Source organism: Nothobranchius furzeri, chromosome 18 (assembly GCF_043380555.1).
Source record: "Nothobranchius furzeri strain GRZ-AD chromosome 18, NfurGRZ-RIMD1, whole genome shotgun sequence".
Taxonomy (NCBI): Eukaryota; Metazoa; Chordata; class Actinopteri; order Cyprinodontiformes; family Nothobranchiidae; genus Nothobranchius; species Nothobranchius furzeri.
In genome coordinates this window covers 33,379,340-33,395,302 of record NC_091758.1, presented here as the reverse complement: position 1 = coordinate 33,395,302, position 15,963 = coordinate 33,379,340, and the positions used below count along the sequence as shown (strand labels likewise).

The following is a 15,963-nucleotide window of genomic DNA, read 5'->3' as shown; positions in this document are numbered from 1 at the left end:
GGGCAGGAACTCACTTTCAAAGCTCTAAAACACAATTACCCAAAATTCCTTTCGACATTGTTTTCGTTTTTCGGAGTAACTTGTAGCTCCGGTTCCACACTGTGGTTGCATTTTTGCTTTGAAGAGAAACATTTGAATTATTAGTGCTGAGCAGAAGACTGTTAAGAGCGTCAGTATATTCGGTAAGTGGCATTTAGCTTGTTTTTGTTTTATCTAACGTTGTAACGTAGCTGTAATCATTAGCCCTTTAGCTAACAACGTAACAGCTGATCACGTGACAAAAATGTACTGAACGATCTATTACTATTGGTCATTAAAACTCTACATAAAGGTCTAATTTCATTTGAGTTCGTGTTACAACTGTGGTTCTCACTGTGTTTATTCTTTAATTATCAGCTGAAAAAAATACTACCTTTCCATTATTCCTATGAAGCAAGTTTGTAAACATATGAATCCGCTCCGTAAAAAAACCCTTAATAAACCCGTTTATACTTGATGTGGTACAATGCGTCCTCTAGCGACCACTTTATTACATTATTTTGGTTTTACTGTCATTTTTGCTTCAATCCAGTCAGCTGATTTCTGATCACACCTCTGTGATTACGATTTGTTGAATTTGTTGTTGTGTTTTCAGCTTTAAGATGTTTTGATTCCCTTTTGATTGTATCACTTTGATTTTGACCTGAAGCAAGCTCTGTCATTAGATCAGTTTTTTCCACTTTTGCTTTAGCAGCAGAAAACCAGATCAGCTGATTTGGAACGCACATCATCTGCTCTGAGAGCTGCTGCTGATTATGTTGTTCAGATTTTTTTTATTAGAGCTTACTGATTTGCTCACCAGAGGATAAAACACACATCTGGGTTTCTGTTTTCCTGTAACTCAGCAAAGTCTTTCCCTGAGGTCAGGTCAGTTGTTGTGTTTCTGAATCCCCATTTGGGATCTGAATTATTTAGATTTATTCATGTTTTAATTGAAGTTGTGACCTTTTTTTTTTTTTTTTTTTTTTACAGCCAAGGGTTTAAATGCTGCCTGCCATTATGTTTCTATCCCTTGCACCCTGGTTGGTGCTTGGCGTGCCTCCTATGTGGACCCAGCCAGAACAAGTGCACCTCTCCTATGTGGGTAAGGGTTTGTTGTGTTTAGATTTAAGACTAAAGCGTCCCTTTACTTATGCGGAGTCTGAAAAAGCTCCGTCAAATTGGTTCAGTAATGATTATTGATGCAGAGATTTTCCATAACGCCACAAATAAGTTATGACCTTATTTAAAACCTGTGCTTCATGTGATACAGTTATGAAAGTTGTGAAGTTAGTTTTGGGGTTTTCTACCCAGGCGTACCGGGCTCCATGGTGGTGACCTGGACAACCCTTAATAAGACTGAGAGCAGGGTGGAGTACGGTTTCTTTGGAGGTCGTCTTTTTGACATGAGTGCCAAAGGTGACGCCACTCTGTTTGTGGACTCAGGAGAGGAGAAGAGGCAGATGTTCATCCACAGAGTAACACTCACAGAGCTCAAACCTGCTGCTGCGTACGGTGGGTGGTGCTGTTGTGCCATTTGCTTTCAAATAGCCTTTTTTTTTATTCTAACACACAACTCATTGTTCTATAAGTCTACCACTGCGGCAGCGACGACGGATGGAGCGACGTATTCTCCTTCACTGCTCTGAACGACAGCTTAAGTTTCAGCCCCAGGTTTGCTCTGTACGGGGATCTGGGCAACGAGAACCCTCAGTCTCTGGCTCGACTGCAAAAGGAGACTCAGCTTGGCATGTATGACGCCATCCTGCACATAGGTAACCTTAACGTGGATATAAATATTATCATCATGCACTCAAAAAGCAGTTAAAAGGTCGATAGGTTAAATTACAAGAATCCCAAGGCATCAGTCGTGCACAGATGGCTGGCACGGCTCACAACAGATCATGCTTGCATTAGTCAGTAAGCTAGCTCACATCCAAAGAAATGTTTGACAGCAGCAGTAGCTCAACAGGTTGAGCGGGTTGTCCAGTAATCGGAAGGTTGCGGGTTCGATCCCGGCTCCGGACAGAGAATTCTGCTGTTGTGTCCTTGGGCAAGACACTTAACCCACCTTGCCTGCTGGTGGTCGGAGGGACCGGTGGTGCCTGTGCTCGGCAGCCTCACCTCTGTCAGTGCGCCCCAGGGCAGCTGTGGCTACATTGTAGCTCATCACCATCAGTGTGTGAATGTGGGTTAGTGAATGGATCACTGTAGTGTAAAGCGCTTTGGAGTCCTTACTCTGAGAGGCGCTTTACAAATGCGGGTCATTTATCATACATTATATTCAATTCAAAGATACTTTATTAATCCCAGAGGGAAATTAGAGATATTTTGGAAACACGGTAATTAACAAGCATAGATGTATTCATTTTTGAATCTAAACAGAATACAAGTGTTTGATGTTGGTAAATGTGTGAAAACTTGTTCTTTTTCATTTAGGAGGAGATAGTTTTTGGCTTTGATGACGAACCCGTTGAAGCAACATGTCCACTCTTTAGTTACGTTTTAAACATGAAGTAAAATCATGCAGGGCGTCAGATGTTTGGGTTATAAAGTACAGGTGCTGCACCGGGACAAAGTTCAGAAAAGTGAACCGGCATACTGATTGAATTGGATCAACTTTATTGAGAATAACCGAAGAATCATTAATCTGCCTGGTAAATGTAACGCTTCTTGGCTGCAGTTTATATAATAGAATAAAAATGTTTTATTGCCCCTCAGTGGGGAAATTAGCAGCAATTACATTCATAGGAGCAAAAAGGATAGCAGAAAAAAACAGTAAACAACAAGAAAACAACACAGATATACTTAAAATATTCAAAACACTCAGATTAAACATTCATAAATGCTGAATGTGAACACACTAAAAAAGGTTTTGATTCAAATGTTAAAACTTGCCATAAAAAAACTCTTTCTACTCTTTAGACAAAATGGTGTAAAACTGCAACATTTATGTTTTTATTTTTTAGTTCAACCTTTAAAAATCGTCTTCAGGACATGAAAAACTGAACTGATGTTGGGGATTATTGTAAAACCCGTCAGAAGATCTGTTCTAATCTGCGGATGTTTCTCCTTTACAGGGGACTTTGCCTACGATATGGACGAGGTAATTTACCTTTTCTTTCATATTCTTTACCAAATAATCTCATATAACAAGATTTATGCCACCAGCTTTCTTTCATGAACATGTTAGGCCCTCTTAAGTCCACCGTGACAGATGAGATAAGCTGCTCCAATTTCCTCCACCGCCCTCTCCCAGTGTTAACCGCTGTTTATTATACAACCGCTCCACTGTGGTCGAGACATCGACGTTACTGAGAGGTGTCTTAAGCATTTGGTGAAAGATGAGAAGCAAGGTCACGTCGCCCAAGTGGTGCTTTTTCAAAACCAGATTTTCACGTCCCAATAACACGTTTGCACATATGAAATCCTCCCAGCTGTCATCTTTGATATTTAGCAGACATAACTTCGTACTAAATGCTAATATCACTTTCCCTAAAAAGATTTCCTGCATTACTAATGTTTTTATTTAAACACAGAGAGAAGGATAAATAGAGCCAGCAGACCCCTTCACAAAATTAATAACCGTAATTCAGTCAAGTTACGTTTCCAGTTGGAATGTCCGAGTGTATTCTGTGGTTTCACTGATATTTTAGAAAGAATAACAGAGGGGGGGTTAGTCTGGTGGGTGCAGGTAAAAGCAATAAGCCACACCAGGTTTCTAAAGGCACGCCACACAGTTTTAGGAAATCCAAGACAGCCTGGTTTCATTGTGGTTTATTTGTATCCTGGTGGTATGTTTCAAAGAAGTCTGGAAAGTAGATTTGCTATAATTTTTTCATTTATTTGTCTGAAAATTGGTAAATGGAGAAATATTAAACGTAAATTCAACTTTTTAGTTTATTTAACTGGGACAGTGTACCTCATTAGATCTAAATGTGGTAGAGTTCCAGCAAAAAGGCCATTTATCATCAGTAGTGCCTGGAGAGGTGTTCCAAAGTCCCTCTAAAACACAAAATATAAGCTTATAGAATCAGATGTAAAGATTTAACTGAATTATTTCAATCATAACAAAAGGCCTGTGGGGTTCTTCAAACTGGTGTTTTTATTCCAGCCCTCAAAATTTCACCAAAACAGTGTAATAAAGAAAAAATAAAGATTAATTAGTTTATTCAAATACCTTCTAAAAACACACTTCCACAACTTTGATGGCTACTACCTCATGCATCTGATGGGGATGTCTAAAAATTGGCACACAAAGTAAAAGGATTCAATAAGGGTAAAAAGGCATAAGCCTGAAAATTTTTACAGTAGTCGGTTGTTTCTAAAGCAGTGACAAGAAATTGGGTTTTTTAATTTACATGGTTTAGTTTTAATCACCACTAAGCAGCGCATGTGCCACCTGCACACACTGCACACCCAGATGTTGGCACAGCCTTTAAAATGTGAGCTCTGGAAATTTTAGGTTGTTCAAAAGCAAAACACTTTGGTTACAAAAGCATTGCTCTTTCAAGAACGTTGATCAAAATACAAATTTGTGAAACGTTTCAAACTTCATAAGCATGAAAGCGTGGTAAGCCATCCTATAGATGTAAATATTACATTGTGCCTACATCCTATAGATAAAGCTCAGTCAAGAGGCAGAATCGCTGTTGTCTTTCACGTTGTCTCTGCAGGCAATCGGACAGCGTTAGAAATAATCAGAGCAACAAGCAATGTAACGTATTTTTAGCGATGGAAATAGTGGTAATTAATAAATCTGAGTAAAGGGCGTAAGGGCCTCTGTCTAAAAGAAGCCCGGGTCAAAAGCGTCCAAAGTTGATGCCAAAGCAGTTTCTGTTGAGCTTCATACCTGAGCCACCGCCATCATAGTTGTTTTGCTCCGTAGCAGCTCTGCCATCATTATAAAAGAAAACTCTGCCATAACGGTGCAACATCTCTCCACAAGCAGAGACAGCTGTGATAAGGTGAGCCAATGATGGACCTGCTGAGGCTACAGTCGAGTGGCTAGGCCAACCTGGGGAGCGAAATCTTTCCTACTGCTATGGGTTGTCAAGATTACTATGCTAGAAGGATGAAGATCTTTGGTAAAGTGAACTGAGATCGTAGTATGCCGTCTAGTGCGTTCTGCAGAGTCATGCTTTCTCTTCATGCAGTTTGGGGCATAATTGCCATTGACCATAAAAATCTACCCACAACCCCCTTTGTTGTTGTTTTGCTCTAAGTGTTTTCTTTCTGACAGGCCCATTTTGGCCATCATGCTTAATGATTGATTTACATCATTTCAGGATAATGCCAGAATTGGAGACGAGTTTATGAGACAGATTGAGTCCATAGCAGCCTACGTTCCCTACATGACCTGTCCAGGCAACCATGAAGCTGCATAGTAGGTTCTTTTATTCTTAACATTACGGATCCACTCGAAGTGTCTTCTCTTGTAGTCTACGTTTAGAGCTACTTTCAATCTTCTTTATATTTGCAACATATCCCACGAGTGTCTTATTTAAAGCAAAAACGTAGTTGCATGCTGTTATTTATCAGTGAGGTTGGTTTACATTGTTTGGTTCCAGTCAGAGCACATTTTATTCTGAGGTAAAACCTTCACTCTACTTCAGCAGATGCTGAAGCGACCACCAACATCTAAACAAGGCATCACTTTCCAAAACAAACATTTATCTGACTCGGGTGAATCATCTGCTCATTCTGTGAGTTTTAGTTTCCAGAATCAGCTTGGAATGGTTGGATCTGTGGGTTCATTTTAGCTCTCCATTTCTGGTTATGTTAGATGTGTTTAGGTCTGAAAAAAGACAGGACATCTCCATCTTTAGTACTTTAAAGAGTCAATGTGTAGTTTTTACCATTAATCTCTGAAAGCATCGTTAGGAATGTTGTTGAAAATTAATTAAAAGATAACAAGATGTTAAAAAATGTTGTGGCTTTGTAACATTTAACCATAAAAATCAGGTCTAAAATACATGGGAGCGGGTCGAAGTCTCTGGGCGACGCCATATTAGACGCAGTGTTTCCTTCTACGTGAGCATTTCCTGATTGGTAACAAAACTTTCACCATTCATAAACGTTGTTTTACACATTTACCTCTTCACTCGTTGCCAGTGATGAAAGGGAGTCTGATGTGCTTGTCATTTTGTTGGAGGTTGAATGATCTGACGAAGCACTATTTCGAAAATTGCGCTCCCAGGGATTTTTGACCCTAATGGCTATCTGTACGTTTCCGGAACTGCGCTGCTCTGGGTGGCTGCATGTTGGAGTAGCTCTGTTGACCATATGTAAGTTTAGCCTTTTTTGGGCATTTTTTCTTCTAGTTTCTCAAGAAAAACTGTATTTTTTTGGACACTTTACTTTTCTGTTTCTGGTGCTGTGAAGCTGGGAGGATTTTTACTGCTATTTTATACCTTTTTTCACTTTTTGAGCATTTGTTATGATGCGTAACCATGGCAACAAGCCGGTTTACAATGGGGAGCAGCTGATTAACATTGGAAAGGCTGAAATAATACCTCAACTGAAGCCACAAATCCCAAACGAGCTAAAACGCAAGAAGAGTGGGTGCAGAGCGGGAGCAAAACGGAGACAGAGAAAGAGGAAATTCAAACCATCTCTTCCATCGATCATAATGGGCAATGTGAGATCATTGGCCAACAAGATGGAGGAACTCCAAGCCCTTTCAAGGACTCAGCCAGAGTTTCGGCATTTTCGGAACCGCTGGAGGAGATAATGCAAAGAAGGATTCTCCAGAGAATCAAGAAAATTATGGACAACCCTGAGCATTCTCTTCACAAGACTGTCCGACAACGGAAGAGTGTCTTCAGTCAGAGGCTTCTTCAGTTTCACTGCAACACTGACCGCTACTGATCCTTCCTACCAACAGCCGTTGTAATATACAATAACTCTTTGATGACTTGGTTATTATTATTATTCTGAGCTATTACAGCAATCAATTTCCCTCTGGGATTAATAAAGTATTTTTGAATTGAATTGAGTAAAGTCTTACTCAAACTCGAAAATACCACTTGCTTCCAGTGATTTAGGTATATACTGCCCCCTATCGCCGGGGAAAATACACACAGTCACTGTAAGTTTTTAGGTCCTTTATGTTTGTCCAGTTTTCTATGGTGTCCAGTTTTCTATGGTTTTTCGTTAAATAGAAGAAATACGTGGGTTTCTCGCTATTGAATGAGCTTGTTACAATAAAAGTTTGTCTGCAGCTTGACCATGGGCAGGCACCAAAAGTTCACGTATTGCCTTATATCACAGAAAAGGGTCAGACTATGACTAACAGATTTCTAAAAAAAAAAAAAAAAAATCACTAGTGATTCTTCAAAAGGGGAAAACTTTGGATTGCCACTGTAATGGAATGGTAACATTAAAATAAGTGGTAAATAGCGTGTATTTGTATAGTGCCTTCTTAGGGGTCTACAACCCCCCAAGGCGCTTCACAACACAGTCAGTCAGTCATTCACACACTGGTGATGATGAGCTATGATGTAGCCACAGCTGCCCTGGGGTGCACTGACGAAAGCGAGCCTGCCGAACAGTGCCGGCACCGGCCCTCCAATCACCACCAGCAGGCAGGCAGGTAAAGTGTCTTGCCCAAGGACACATCAGCAGCGTTCTCTGGCGGGAGCCAGGATCAAAACTACAGTCTACCGATTACTGGACAATCTGCTCTACCTCCTGAGCTACTAATGCCCGAAAACCAAAAAAAAAATTGTAATTTTTTTATATGCAAAATGAAAAATGTTATCACAGAGTTTTTTCTGTCGTCCAGCTCTAGATTGACCAATGATGAACCTTTTTTAAAGTTAATCTTCCCTTCTGTAGATTAAAACTATTCTATCCTTTATGTTATCAGCTGATTGATTCCTATATTTTGACCAGAATCAGTCATGTTTCTCTTGCAAACTGAGGAATCGTTTCCTGCACAATAAAATTTACTCGCTGCTATCAGGACACTTCCTTAGTCCGCCTTACCGTACGTAATGTGTCTACAGTCTGGGGTTTATTAAGGAGCTGCTAACAGTAGTCTCTTTTTCTTGGCGTTGCATCCTGACATCAGAACCTGATATCAACAATCTCCCCGCTGCATTGCACAACCAGAAAAGCAGCTCCTCTTGCCTCCCTCAGTACCTAAATGTCTGTTTTGTTCTGTGGTGGTGCTCAGAATCCAAATATTCCCAGCTGCTGGTGACTGGTGATTGTTTTGCTGTGCTCTCTTTCACTCTACCTCTTCACTCCTCTATATTTCCAACCTCAAAACCAAATGGGTGAAAAAGCATTCGAGCAATCCACAACGTTTTTTTTTATTCAGCATTCCAGCGGGATGAGAACATCAAGTCCCGGGAAGATGCTAAGCCTCCAATCAAGACCTGCTTTTGTTCACTTAGCACAGTTCATCCATTCTTTAGTGGGAATGGGAAATAATGGTCACCATTTGAAACAATATCCAGTGATATGATTACTGCTAACTGCTCTGCTTTGGTGCATCTTCCCGAGCCAGATTTATCTCATCGGATGACGAAAGGCAAGATGTGTTGAGGAAAGAAAATGTTTGGCACAAACTGTGCCAGACACTAAATTTCATCTCGTCCTTATTTTTTTAAAGAAGATCAAACATATGGAAACAAGAAGATTTTGGGGTTAGAAAACATGACTCATGTTACCCTCAACTCCCTTCATTCTGATTAACAATATAAATATATACCAATCAGATTTGTTTCCAGTCAGATTTTCCTGTTTTGCTATTTAAATGCTTGGTTGATCCATTCCGTTTGGTACGTTCTGTCACATCTTTCCTGGACTCCTACTGAGTGTCTGTACTAATCCACTAATAAAATACTGATATTTATTCCTACTACCTAAACAAATTGTACTCAGGTTCTTCCAAACGATCGCTGTTACTGTTCCCAACCACCAGATGGGAGTATGGACCAGGGTTGTGACCTTTTCCAGATTTAGATTTGACAGTCTGGCTTCAAAGCGCATCTCATTCGTTTAGTTTCTTTATTTTCCCGATTAAAGTCTGATATTTGTTTAGTAAGGTTTGAAACTTGTGTAAATTGAAGACTTACTGCTCTGATCAGCACCTTAATATAGAAATAAGATAAATCTGAACTTCTGAACAATCTAAACGGGACACTTTCATTTAGCTCTGCACCTCAGCGTCAGCCTTTTCTGACCTATAGCCCAGTTAACCTCCTCTCACCTTAAACCTGCTAACCCTCACAGGGAGCTGAACTGTCCCACCCTTTCAGCGGCTGCTGTCGAGGATATTACCTTATATTTTTCCACCACTTATGTAAGATAAGAAAACAATTACTCTAATCACCTCGGCGGGTTAATGGCCCGTCGACTCTTGCGTTTATGCTGAAAGTAAAAACCGTGAAAGGAGAGAACGTTCCCTGGAACGCCATTTCCTTTTTCCACTTTGCAGCCTCTCTTTTGAGGGCTGTTCGGCCATAATGTGGTCTGCTGCAGGAAAGCGAGCAGTGACCAGAGGGTTCTACTATATTTGGACCAAATAAAGGCTAAAAATTGAAAATGTGATTTCCCTAATAAGGACTAAAGTTACTGTCCTCTTTAACAAGACATTATGGTTTTAAGAGGGGTGTATTTAGAGGCTAAAATCCTAAATTGACCAGGAAAAGCTCCTTTCTTATCCAACCTCATCTCCACCCAGACTCCCCAGTGTTGCCCAAATTTTGATTATTTGGCTCCAGTGAGTGACCATGATTCAGACCTATGGGCTGATGTCATGGAGGCTATATCCATGTTTATGTGCAGCCTTTAATCAGGAAACAGTCACCAGCATCCTGTAGAAATCAGCATGTATGTACTTTTTTAAGAGATCAAAGTTTTTATGATGGTTCTGTGAAGACTGTAGCAGATCCTACCACTGCAGCTTGTTTTTGTCTCCAGATCGACTGTTTTGAATTTTCCAGAAAGCTGAAAAAGGTTCAAAGCAAACAAAGGAGAGCTGATGGTTATTTTAAGGACCGCTGACTCATTATCTTTTAGAGAAAGCTTGGAATTACCATAAGTGTCCTTTGGGTGTATTGTAGCTTTTCTCCTTTCTGTCTAGCTCTGGTGTATTCGCCACAAGCTAAGAGAAAGCAGCAGTTTGTGGTGCAAATTGATGTTTATTACATATTCAAGGAATTTTGATTGCATGATCAGTTTTTCTAATTGTATTTCTCACTATATGATTTTTTTTCGTCTGCAGCAACTTCTCAAACTACAGGAATCGCTTCAGCATGCCCGGCCAAACCGAGAGCCTGTGGTACAGGTAAGAAGCAGATTTAGTTGAGACACGCTGAAGTAGCTGAAAATCAGTGAATCAGTGGAAGCAGATGAGAATTTCCTAAAAGGTGCCAAAGCTCCTGGAGCATTTCAGAGAGCGTCAGCAGAGGAGTGTGAAGCTTGCCTCTATCTTTGGAGCACAGACTACACAAAGGAGCTATACATCTGAGTCGATGACTCACTGCCCTCTGCAGACCTCCATCTCTCAGACAGAAAGATAATACCCCGCTAGACCACAGGCTTTCTCTCCCTGGGCCTAAAATGCAGACAAGCTTCTGGCTTAAGAGTCCCTCACTCTTCGGCACGCTAAGGAAGCAGAGGAACTCCAAAAAGGAGCGCTACTGGAAAGTGTTCAGCCTATAACACACTTTGGCACCCTTGCAGCTCACCAACTGTACTTTTTCATTCATTCTGCAGCATTAACATGAGGCCAGTTCTAGACCAGAAAAGCCTTTGATTAAATCCAGACTTAAATCCATTTAGGCAGCAGCGTGCTAGTGACAAAATCTGGACATTGTTGTGTTTTTCCACACTTTGGAGTTTAAACTGAGGCCAGGAGTTCCTTATCGGGAAATGCTACTTGTCAAAGCCGTGTGTCATTTTAACGATATGTGTCTGCAGCTGGAATCTGGGGTCAGCGCACATCGTCTCCTTCTCCACAGAAGTTTACTTCTATCTCGAATATGGCATGGACCTTCTCTTTAAGCAGTACGAGTGGCTGAAGGCTGATCTGGAGGTTAATGACTATCTCTTTCTGTTTGGGACACTTATCTTTTTATTCATTGTCTCTACTGATGCTCATTTCTTCTGTTACTAATAAAAAGATGTGCTTATATTTGTCTGTTTTCATTTTATCGCCTGATCTGGGATCCCTCACTTAGAAAGCCAACAAACCTGAAAACCGGGCACGGCGTCCATGGATCATCACCATGGGACACAGACCCATGTACTGCTCTGATGATGACCAGGACGACTGTACAAAGTTTGATTCTTGGGTGCGCGCATCACAACAGTGACACAAAGCTTTACTACACACAAAGATAGATTTTCATATTCTTCAACTGTATCACAAGTCTTTGTTTTGATGTGCCGTTTGACACTTTGGTCGCTCCAAGTAGCTGATGCATTCTGCAGACCGACCGAGCCACTTCATTGCCCATAAGCACACCGAGTACGGCATGCTCTCATACCGTTTTCACCAAATAGTTTCCACTTTGACTTGCCTCTCTCAGCTCCATTTGCAGTGAAGCTGGCATGAGCGACGTCACGCTCTACCAGAAAGTGTTTTCCGTAGCAGGCAATGTAGCACTTTCACACTTTAAATACTTTTATGTTGTCATTTTCCAGGTCCGACTTGGACGGAAAGACATCAAACCACCTGCTCCTGGTCTTGAAGAATTATTTTACCGCTATGGTGGGGGAAATCTTGGTGTATGCCTTTGATGAGCGCTTAGAAATCTCAAAATTTGGCTGATGAATGTCTTTTATAGGGGTGGATGTGGAGCTGTGGGCACACGAGCACACATATGAGAGACTTTGGCCCGTCTATGGTGACAAGGTCAGCTCATGGAACTTTAGTACTCCAAATTTTTTGTAGCTTCCATCTGTGTATTTGTGATCCAAGGTCACTTTCCTTTTCTCTTTGCAGGTGCGCAATGGGAGCGCAGAGCAGCCCTACGTTAACCCTAAGGCCCCAGTGCACATAATATCTGGCTCTGCTGTAAGCACTTCCATGTCGCTGCATCCCTGAATATTTCTCCACACAGATCAATGCATTCATCAACAAAAGAATAGTGTCATGTATTGTACACAGTTCTGCATGTGCAGCTGCTGCACTACCACATAAGTTTAAAACCAGCTGTTCCTCTGGGTAAGTGTTTTTTCTGATGTGGTGGCAAGCGGCGGAGGGCACGCTTTGTCATCCAGCCACAGCGGGATTAGTCATCAGCACATCAGATTGCAGCCAGATTCACATTTAGGCACAGCTGCAGAGTCCAACCCAGCTTCTGAGAGGGATTCTGGAATAAACTTGTCTTTTTGACTGTAAAAGAAAAATTTAATCACTCTTGAGTCTTCCACAGGGCTGCAGGGAGAGGACGGACAGGTTCAATCCAAACCCTAAAGAGTGGAGCGCCTTCCGCAGCACCGACTACGGCTACAGTCGCATGCAAGTGGTAAACTCCACCCACCTTTACATGGAGCAGGTGTCCGATGACCAGGTGAGCTCATGCTTTTAAGCAGAAGTGAAAGAATGTGTCTTAAATGAATAGCTCAAATATTTTTGTTTAACCCCCAGAGACCCAAATTTAGAAAACAACTGCAAAATCTTTTTTTAACCTTTCACATGTTGTTCTAGGAGGCCAGATAAACGGGCCTGTTTACACATTTTAACAGCCAATAGTGTTGCAGAACTGAACAATAGGACCTATTAGCAATGTAAATGTGGTTTTAAAAAGAAAAAAAATTGGGAAGGTTTATTTTTGTAGACTTAAATCTTATGTTGTAATATTACAACCGTGGGTCTCTGGGGGTTAACTGAGGTTTTATGCTGTACTTCGTTATTAGTTGCCCTCTTACCTGCAGTAAACAGCAACCAGAGTGATCCTGATTTGAACTCCTTATATTTGCAGGACATGTCCAATAGGAAAATAACCTCTCAAAGCTAGGGTACATAATTAAAAATATTTTAAGTCACTTAAACCACCAAAAGGTTCCCGAGCACAGCCGCTGCTGCAGCTCACCGCATGAGGATGGGTCAACTGTGGAGATGAATTTCACCAGTGGTGACTAATGAGACAAAGCTTAACTTTGACCATCCGTCCCTGTTCTATCATGTAAAGAAGGAAACCTTTCAGAAATTATACATCCCCAAAGTCCCTCCCACGGCCTCGACGACATTACGGTTCGTTTACACAAGTTTAGAGCGTTGACCAATAGAATTGCATCTCCACATATACTAGAATGCACAGACTACTGGGTGACACTGGAAGAAGCTGGAATTTTGCTACGGAGCAACCACAAAAAGTATGAAAATTACCAGATTTTTTTTTCATTTTAAGAAATAATGTAGATAATAGCATATTCTATAGTAGCTAAAAGAGATTGTGATGTAACGTTGCAATGCATTGTGGGATTCCCCTAGACAAGCAAGCTTGTATTTTGCATGGGTCAGATGTGGAGATGTCATTTCACCAGCGTGTGATGATGACTGGTGAGATTTTAACCAAGTTGAAAAAGTAAAATGGATTCATGTGAAGTGACACTGCAAAACTCTACAACCCCCATGAGAATTTTAGCCTGATTCTCTGATTTGAAATTGTTCTGACTGCTGTCTGCTGCTGGTAACTCCTCATTAATATGCTCCAAAAGCACGAGGACTTCTAGATTTTCCTCTAACAATGACAAAGACCTCTCTGTATTTTCCAGCATGGGAAAGTGATTGACAGCATCTGGGTGGTGAAGGAAAAACACGGCTTCTCTGCCTGGTTATGAAGATTGTCATCCATAAAAAAATAAATCTACTCACAGAGCAAAACCTCTTATTTAATCATTTTAGCACTTTTGAATACACTGCAGCTGTTTTTAGCATTCCTCAGATTTTATGTGTCGCTGTTTACAGACTTCCCAAACAGAGTGCACCTTTTATTCAAGAGTTTTCACAGTTTTGATCAATTTTACACAACTCCTTTGATAGGATTATTTTAGCTGGAGATTTTAATCTGCACGTGGATAACCTTTTAGACCCTTTAGCCACAGATTTTTTTAAACATCTTGAATTATATGGATTTTACCCAACATGTCACGCAGCCAACTCACAACAGAGGACACATCCTGGACCTGGTCATCACGTATGGCCTGTCCACTGGTGTGTCCTCTGTTGTTGACTTGGCAGTGTCCGATCACTAATGCGTATTTTTTAACATCACCAGCGTTATCCAGTGCGGGCCCTCTGTGAGAACTGTAAGGAGGCGTCATCTAACCCCTGAAGTGGCTGCTGGTTTTCTTTAAGCTTTTAACAACATCCCTCCAACTAACGTCTCCGCCTCCTGTGATGCCATTATCAATGATTTTAACAGAAGACTTGGGTCAGCTCTTAACTTGCTTGCTCCACTCAAAACAAAAAACTTACAGTCAAATCATACATCACCTTGGAGAAATGAAAAACTAAGGAAACTAAAGAGAAACTGCAGAGTGGCGGAGAGGAGCTGGAGGAAAAGCAAATTAAAAATAAATCAGACATATTCAGAACTACTTAAACCATACAATAAGCCGTAAGAAATTCAAGAAATGCATATTTTCCCAAAATCCTCTCAGACAATAAAAATAACCCTAAAATAATTTTCTCCACAATCAATAATATTTTCAACTCCAACCAAAACTCAACTCAGAAAAACCCCTCGAACACTCTCTGTGAGGAGTTTGCAGCCCACTTCAGAGGGAAGGTAGACACCATCAGATGTAGCATTTTATCCTCTCAACGTCACGTGGTTTTAGACACATCTGAGAGTCTACCTGAGGAAACACCGGACAGTTTTATTCTGGTTGAAGCTGAGAATCTTGATAAAGTTTCTCCTCAGTGACACCCACCACATGTGCCCTGGACCCTATTCCCGCTAGATTTTTTAAACAATTTTATGATTCTTTTAGAGATGAGCTTTTAACTATGATGAATTGCTCCCTTCAGACGGGGGTCTTTCCAGCCGCTTTTAAACGGGGGGTGGTGAGGCCCCTGCTGAAGAAGAACAATTTAGATTTTAATGATTTAAACAATTGTCGACCAATATCCAACTTATCATTTTTAAGCAAATTTTAGAAAAGCTTGTTTTAATTCAATTTAATGACTTTATCAACACTCATAATGTCCTCGAAAAATTTCAGTCTGGTTTTAGGGTGAACCACAGCACCGAGACCGCCCTTCTGAAGATTTTAAATGATTTTGGAGTAAATTATGATAAACGGAATGTGACGGTGTTGGTTCTTCTGGATCTAAGTGCTGCTTTTGATACAGTAGACCACACTATTCTTTTAACTCGTTTGAAACGGATCGGTCTCTCTGGTGCTGTTCACCGATGGTTCACTTCCTACCTCACAGACAGGACTTTTATGGTGAGTTTGGATACCTGTTCCTCTAGGTTCATGAGATTACATGTGGTGTGCCCCAAGGTTCAATTTTAGGCCCGTTGCTTTTTAACCTTTATATGCTCCCTCTTGGCGGGGTCATCAGGAGACACGGGGTGAATTTCCATCTACGCTGATGATACACAGCTGTACATCTCTGTATCTCCTGATGACACACGGCCAATGGACACACTTTTTAATTGCATTTTTGACATCAAATCCTGGATGGCAGAAAACTTTCTCCAGCTCAACCAGGACAAAACTGAAGTTTTAGTTATCTGCCCTGAGGCCCAGAGAGAGAAGCTTTTACCAAAACTACGATGTCTCTTAATCCATCTTTACAAGTGAAGAACCTGGGTGTCATCTCTGACTCTGAGCTGACTTTTATCCATCATATGGGGCGTGTGTGTGTGTGCATGTGTGTGTGCGCCGGCGGATGAGAATTGTGAAGGGGTTTTTGTTGTCAGTCTGTTTTTAAATTCTGGGAATGGGAGGGAATGTGGTTATGCAGGG

At 41.0% G+C, this 15,963-nt stretch overlaps 2 protein-coding genes across 12 annotated transcripts in view; one reads left to right on the top strand and one right to left on the bottom strand.

Annotated features, from left to right (window-relative positions):
- Window positions 1–15,963, bottom strand: part of LOC107392443 (KATNB1-like protein 1) — a 42,528-nt gene that overhangs the window by 7,752 nt on the left and 18,813 nt on the right. The gene's annotated exons all lie outside the window — the stretch shown is intronic.
- On the top strand, window positions 45–14,000 carry acp7 (acid phosphatase 7, tartrate resistant (putative)). 11 transcript variants are annotated; one of them, XM_070547179.1, is made up of 15 exons: window positions 45–182; window positions 842–906; window positions 1,012–1,123; window positions 1,333–1,533; window positions 1,611–1,793; window positions 3,099–3,124; window positions 5,307–5,404; window positions 10,256–10,318; window positions 10,954–11,068; window positions 11,214–11,327; window positions 11,680–11,746; window positions 11,823–11,890; window positions 11,981–12,052; window positions 12,414–12,551; window positions 13,759–14,000. In XM_070547179.1, the coding sequence occupies exons 3-15, from the start codon at window positions 1,024–1,026 to the stop codon at window positions 13,822–13,824; spliced, it is 1,311 nt and encodes a 436-aa protein (XP_070403280.1). In that variant the 5' UTR covers window positions 45–182; window positions 842–906; window positions 1,012–1,023; the 3' UTR covers window positions 13,825–14,000. The 11 variants fall into 11 exon arrangements, with proteins under 11 accessions (XP_070403280.1, XP_015825735.3, XP_070403283.1 ...); XM_070547182.1 differs by having other exon boundaries at window positions 53–182; window positions 842–901; XM_070547183.1 differs by having other exon boundaries at window positions 54–182; window positions 885–901.

Bases quoted from the DNA above. Each gene is read 5' to 3' on its own strand.
- acp7 (XM_070547179.1), top strand. From the start codon at position 1,024: ATGCTGCCTGCCATTATGTTTCTATCCCTTGCACCCTGGTTGGTGCTT. The intron at 1,794-3,098 runs GTAACCTTAACG...TCTCCTTTACAG, and splicing joins TGACGCCATCCTGCACATAG to GGGACTTTGCCTACGATATG. The intron at 10,319-10,953 runs GTAAGAAGCAGA...ATGTGTCTGCAG, and splicing joins ACCGAGAGCCTGTGGTACAG to CTGGAATCTGGGGTCAGCGC.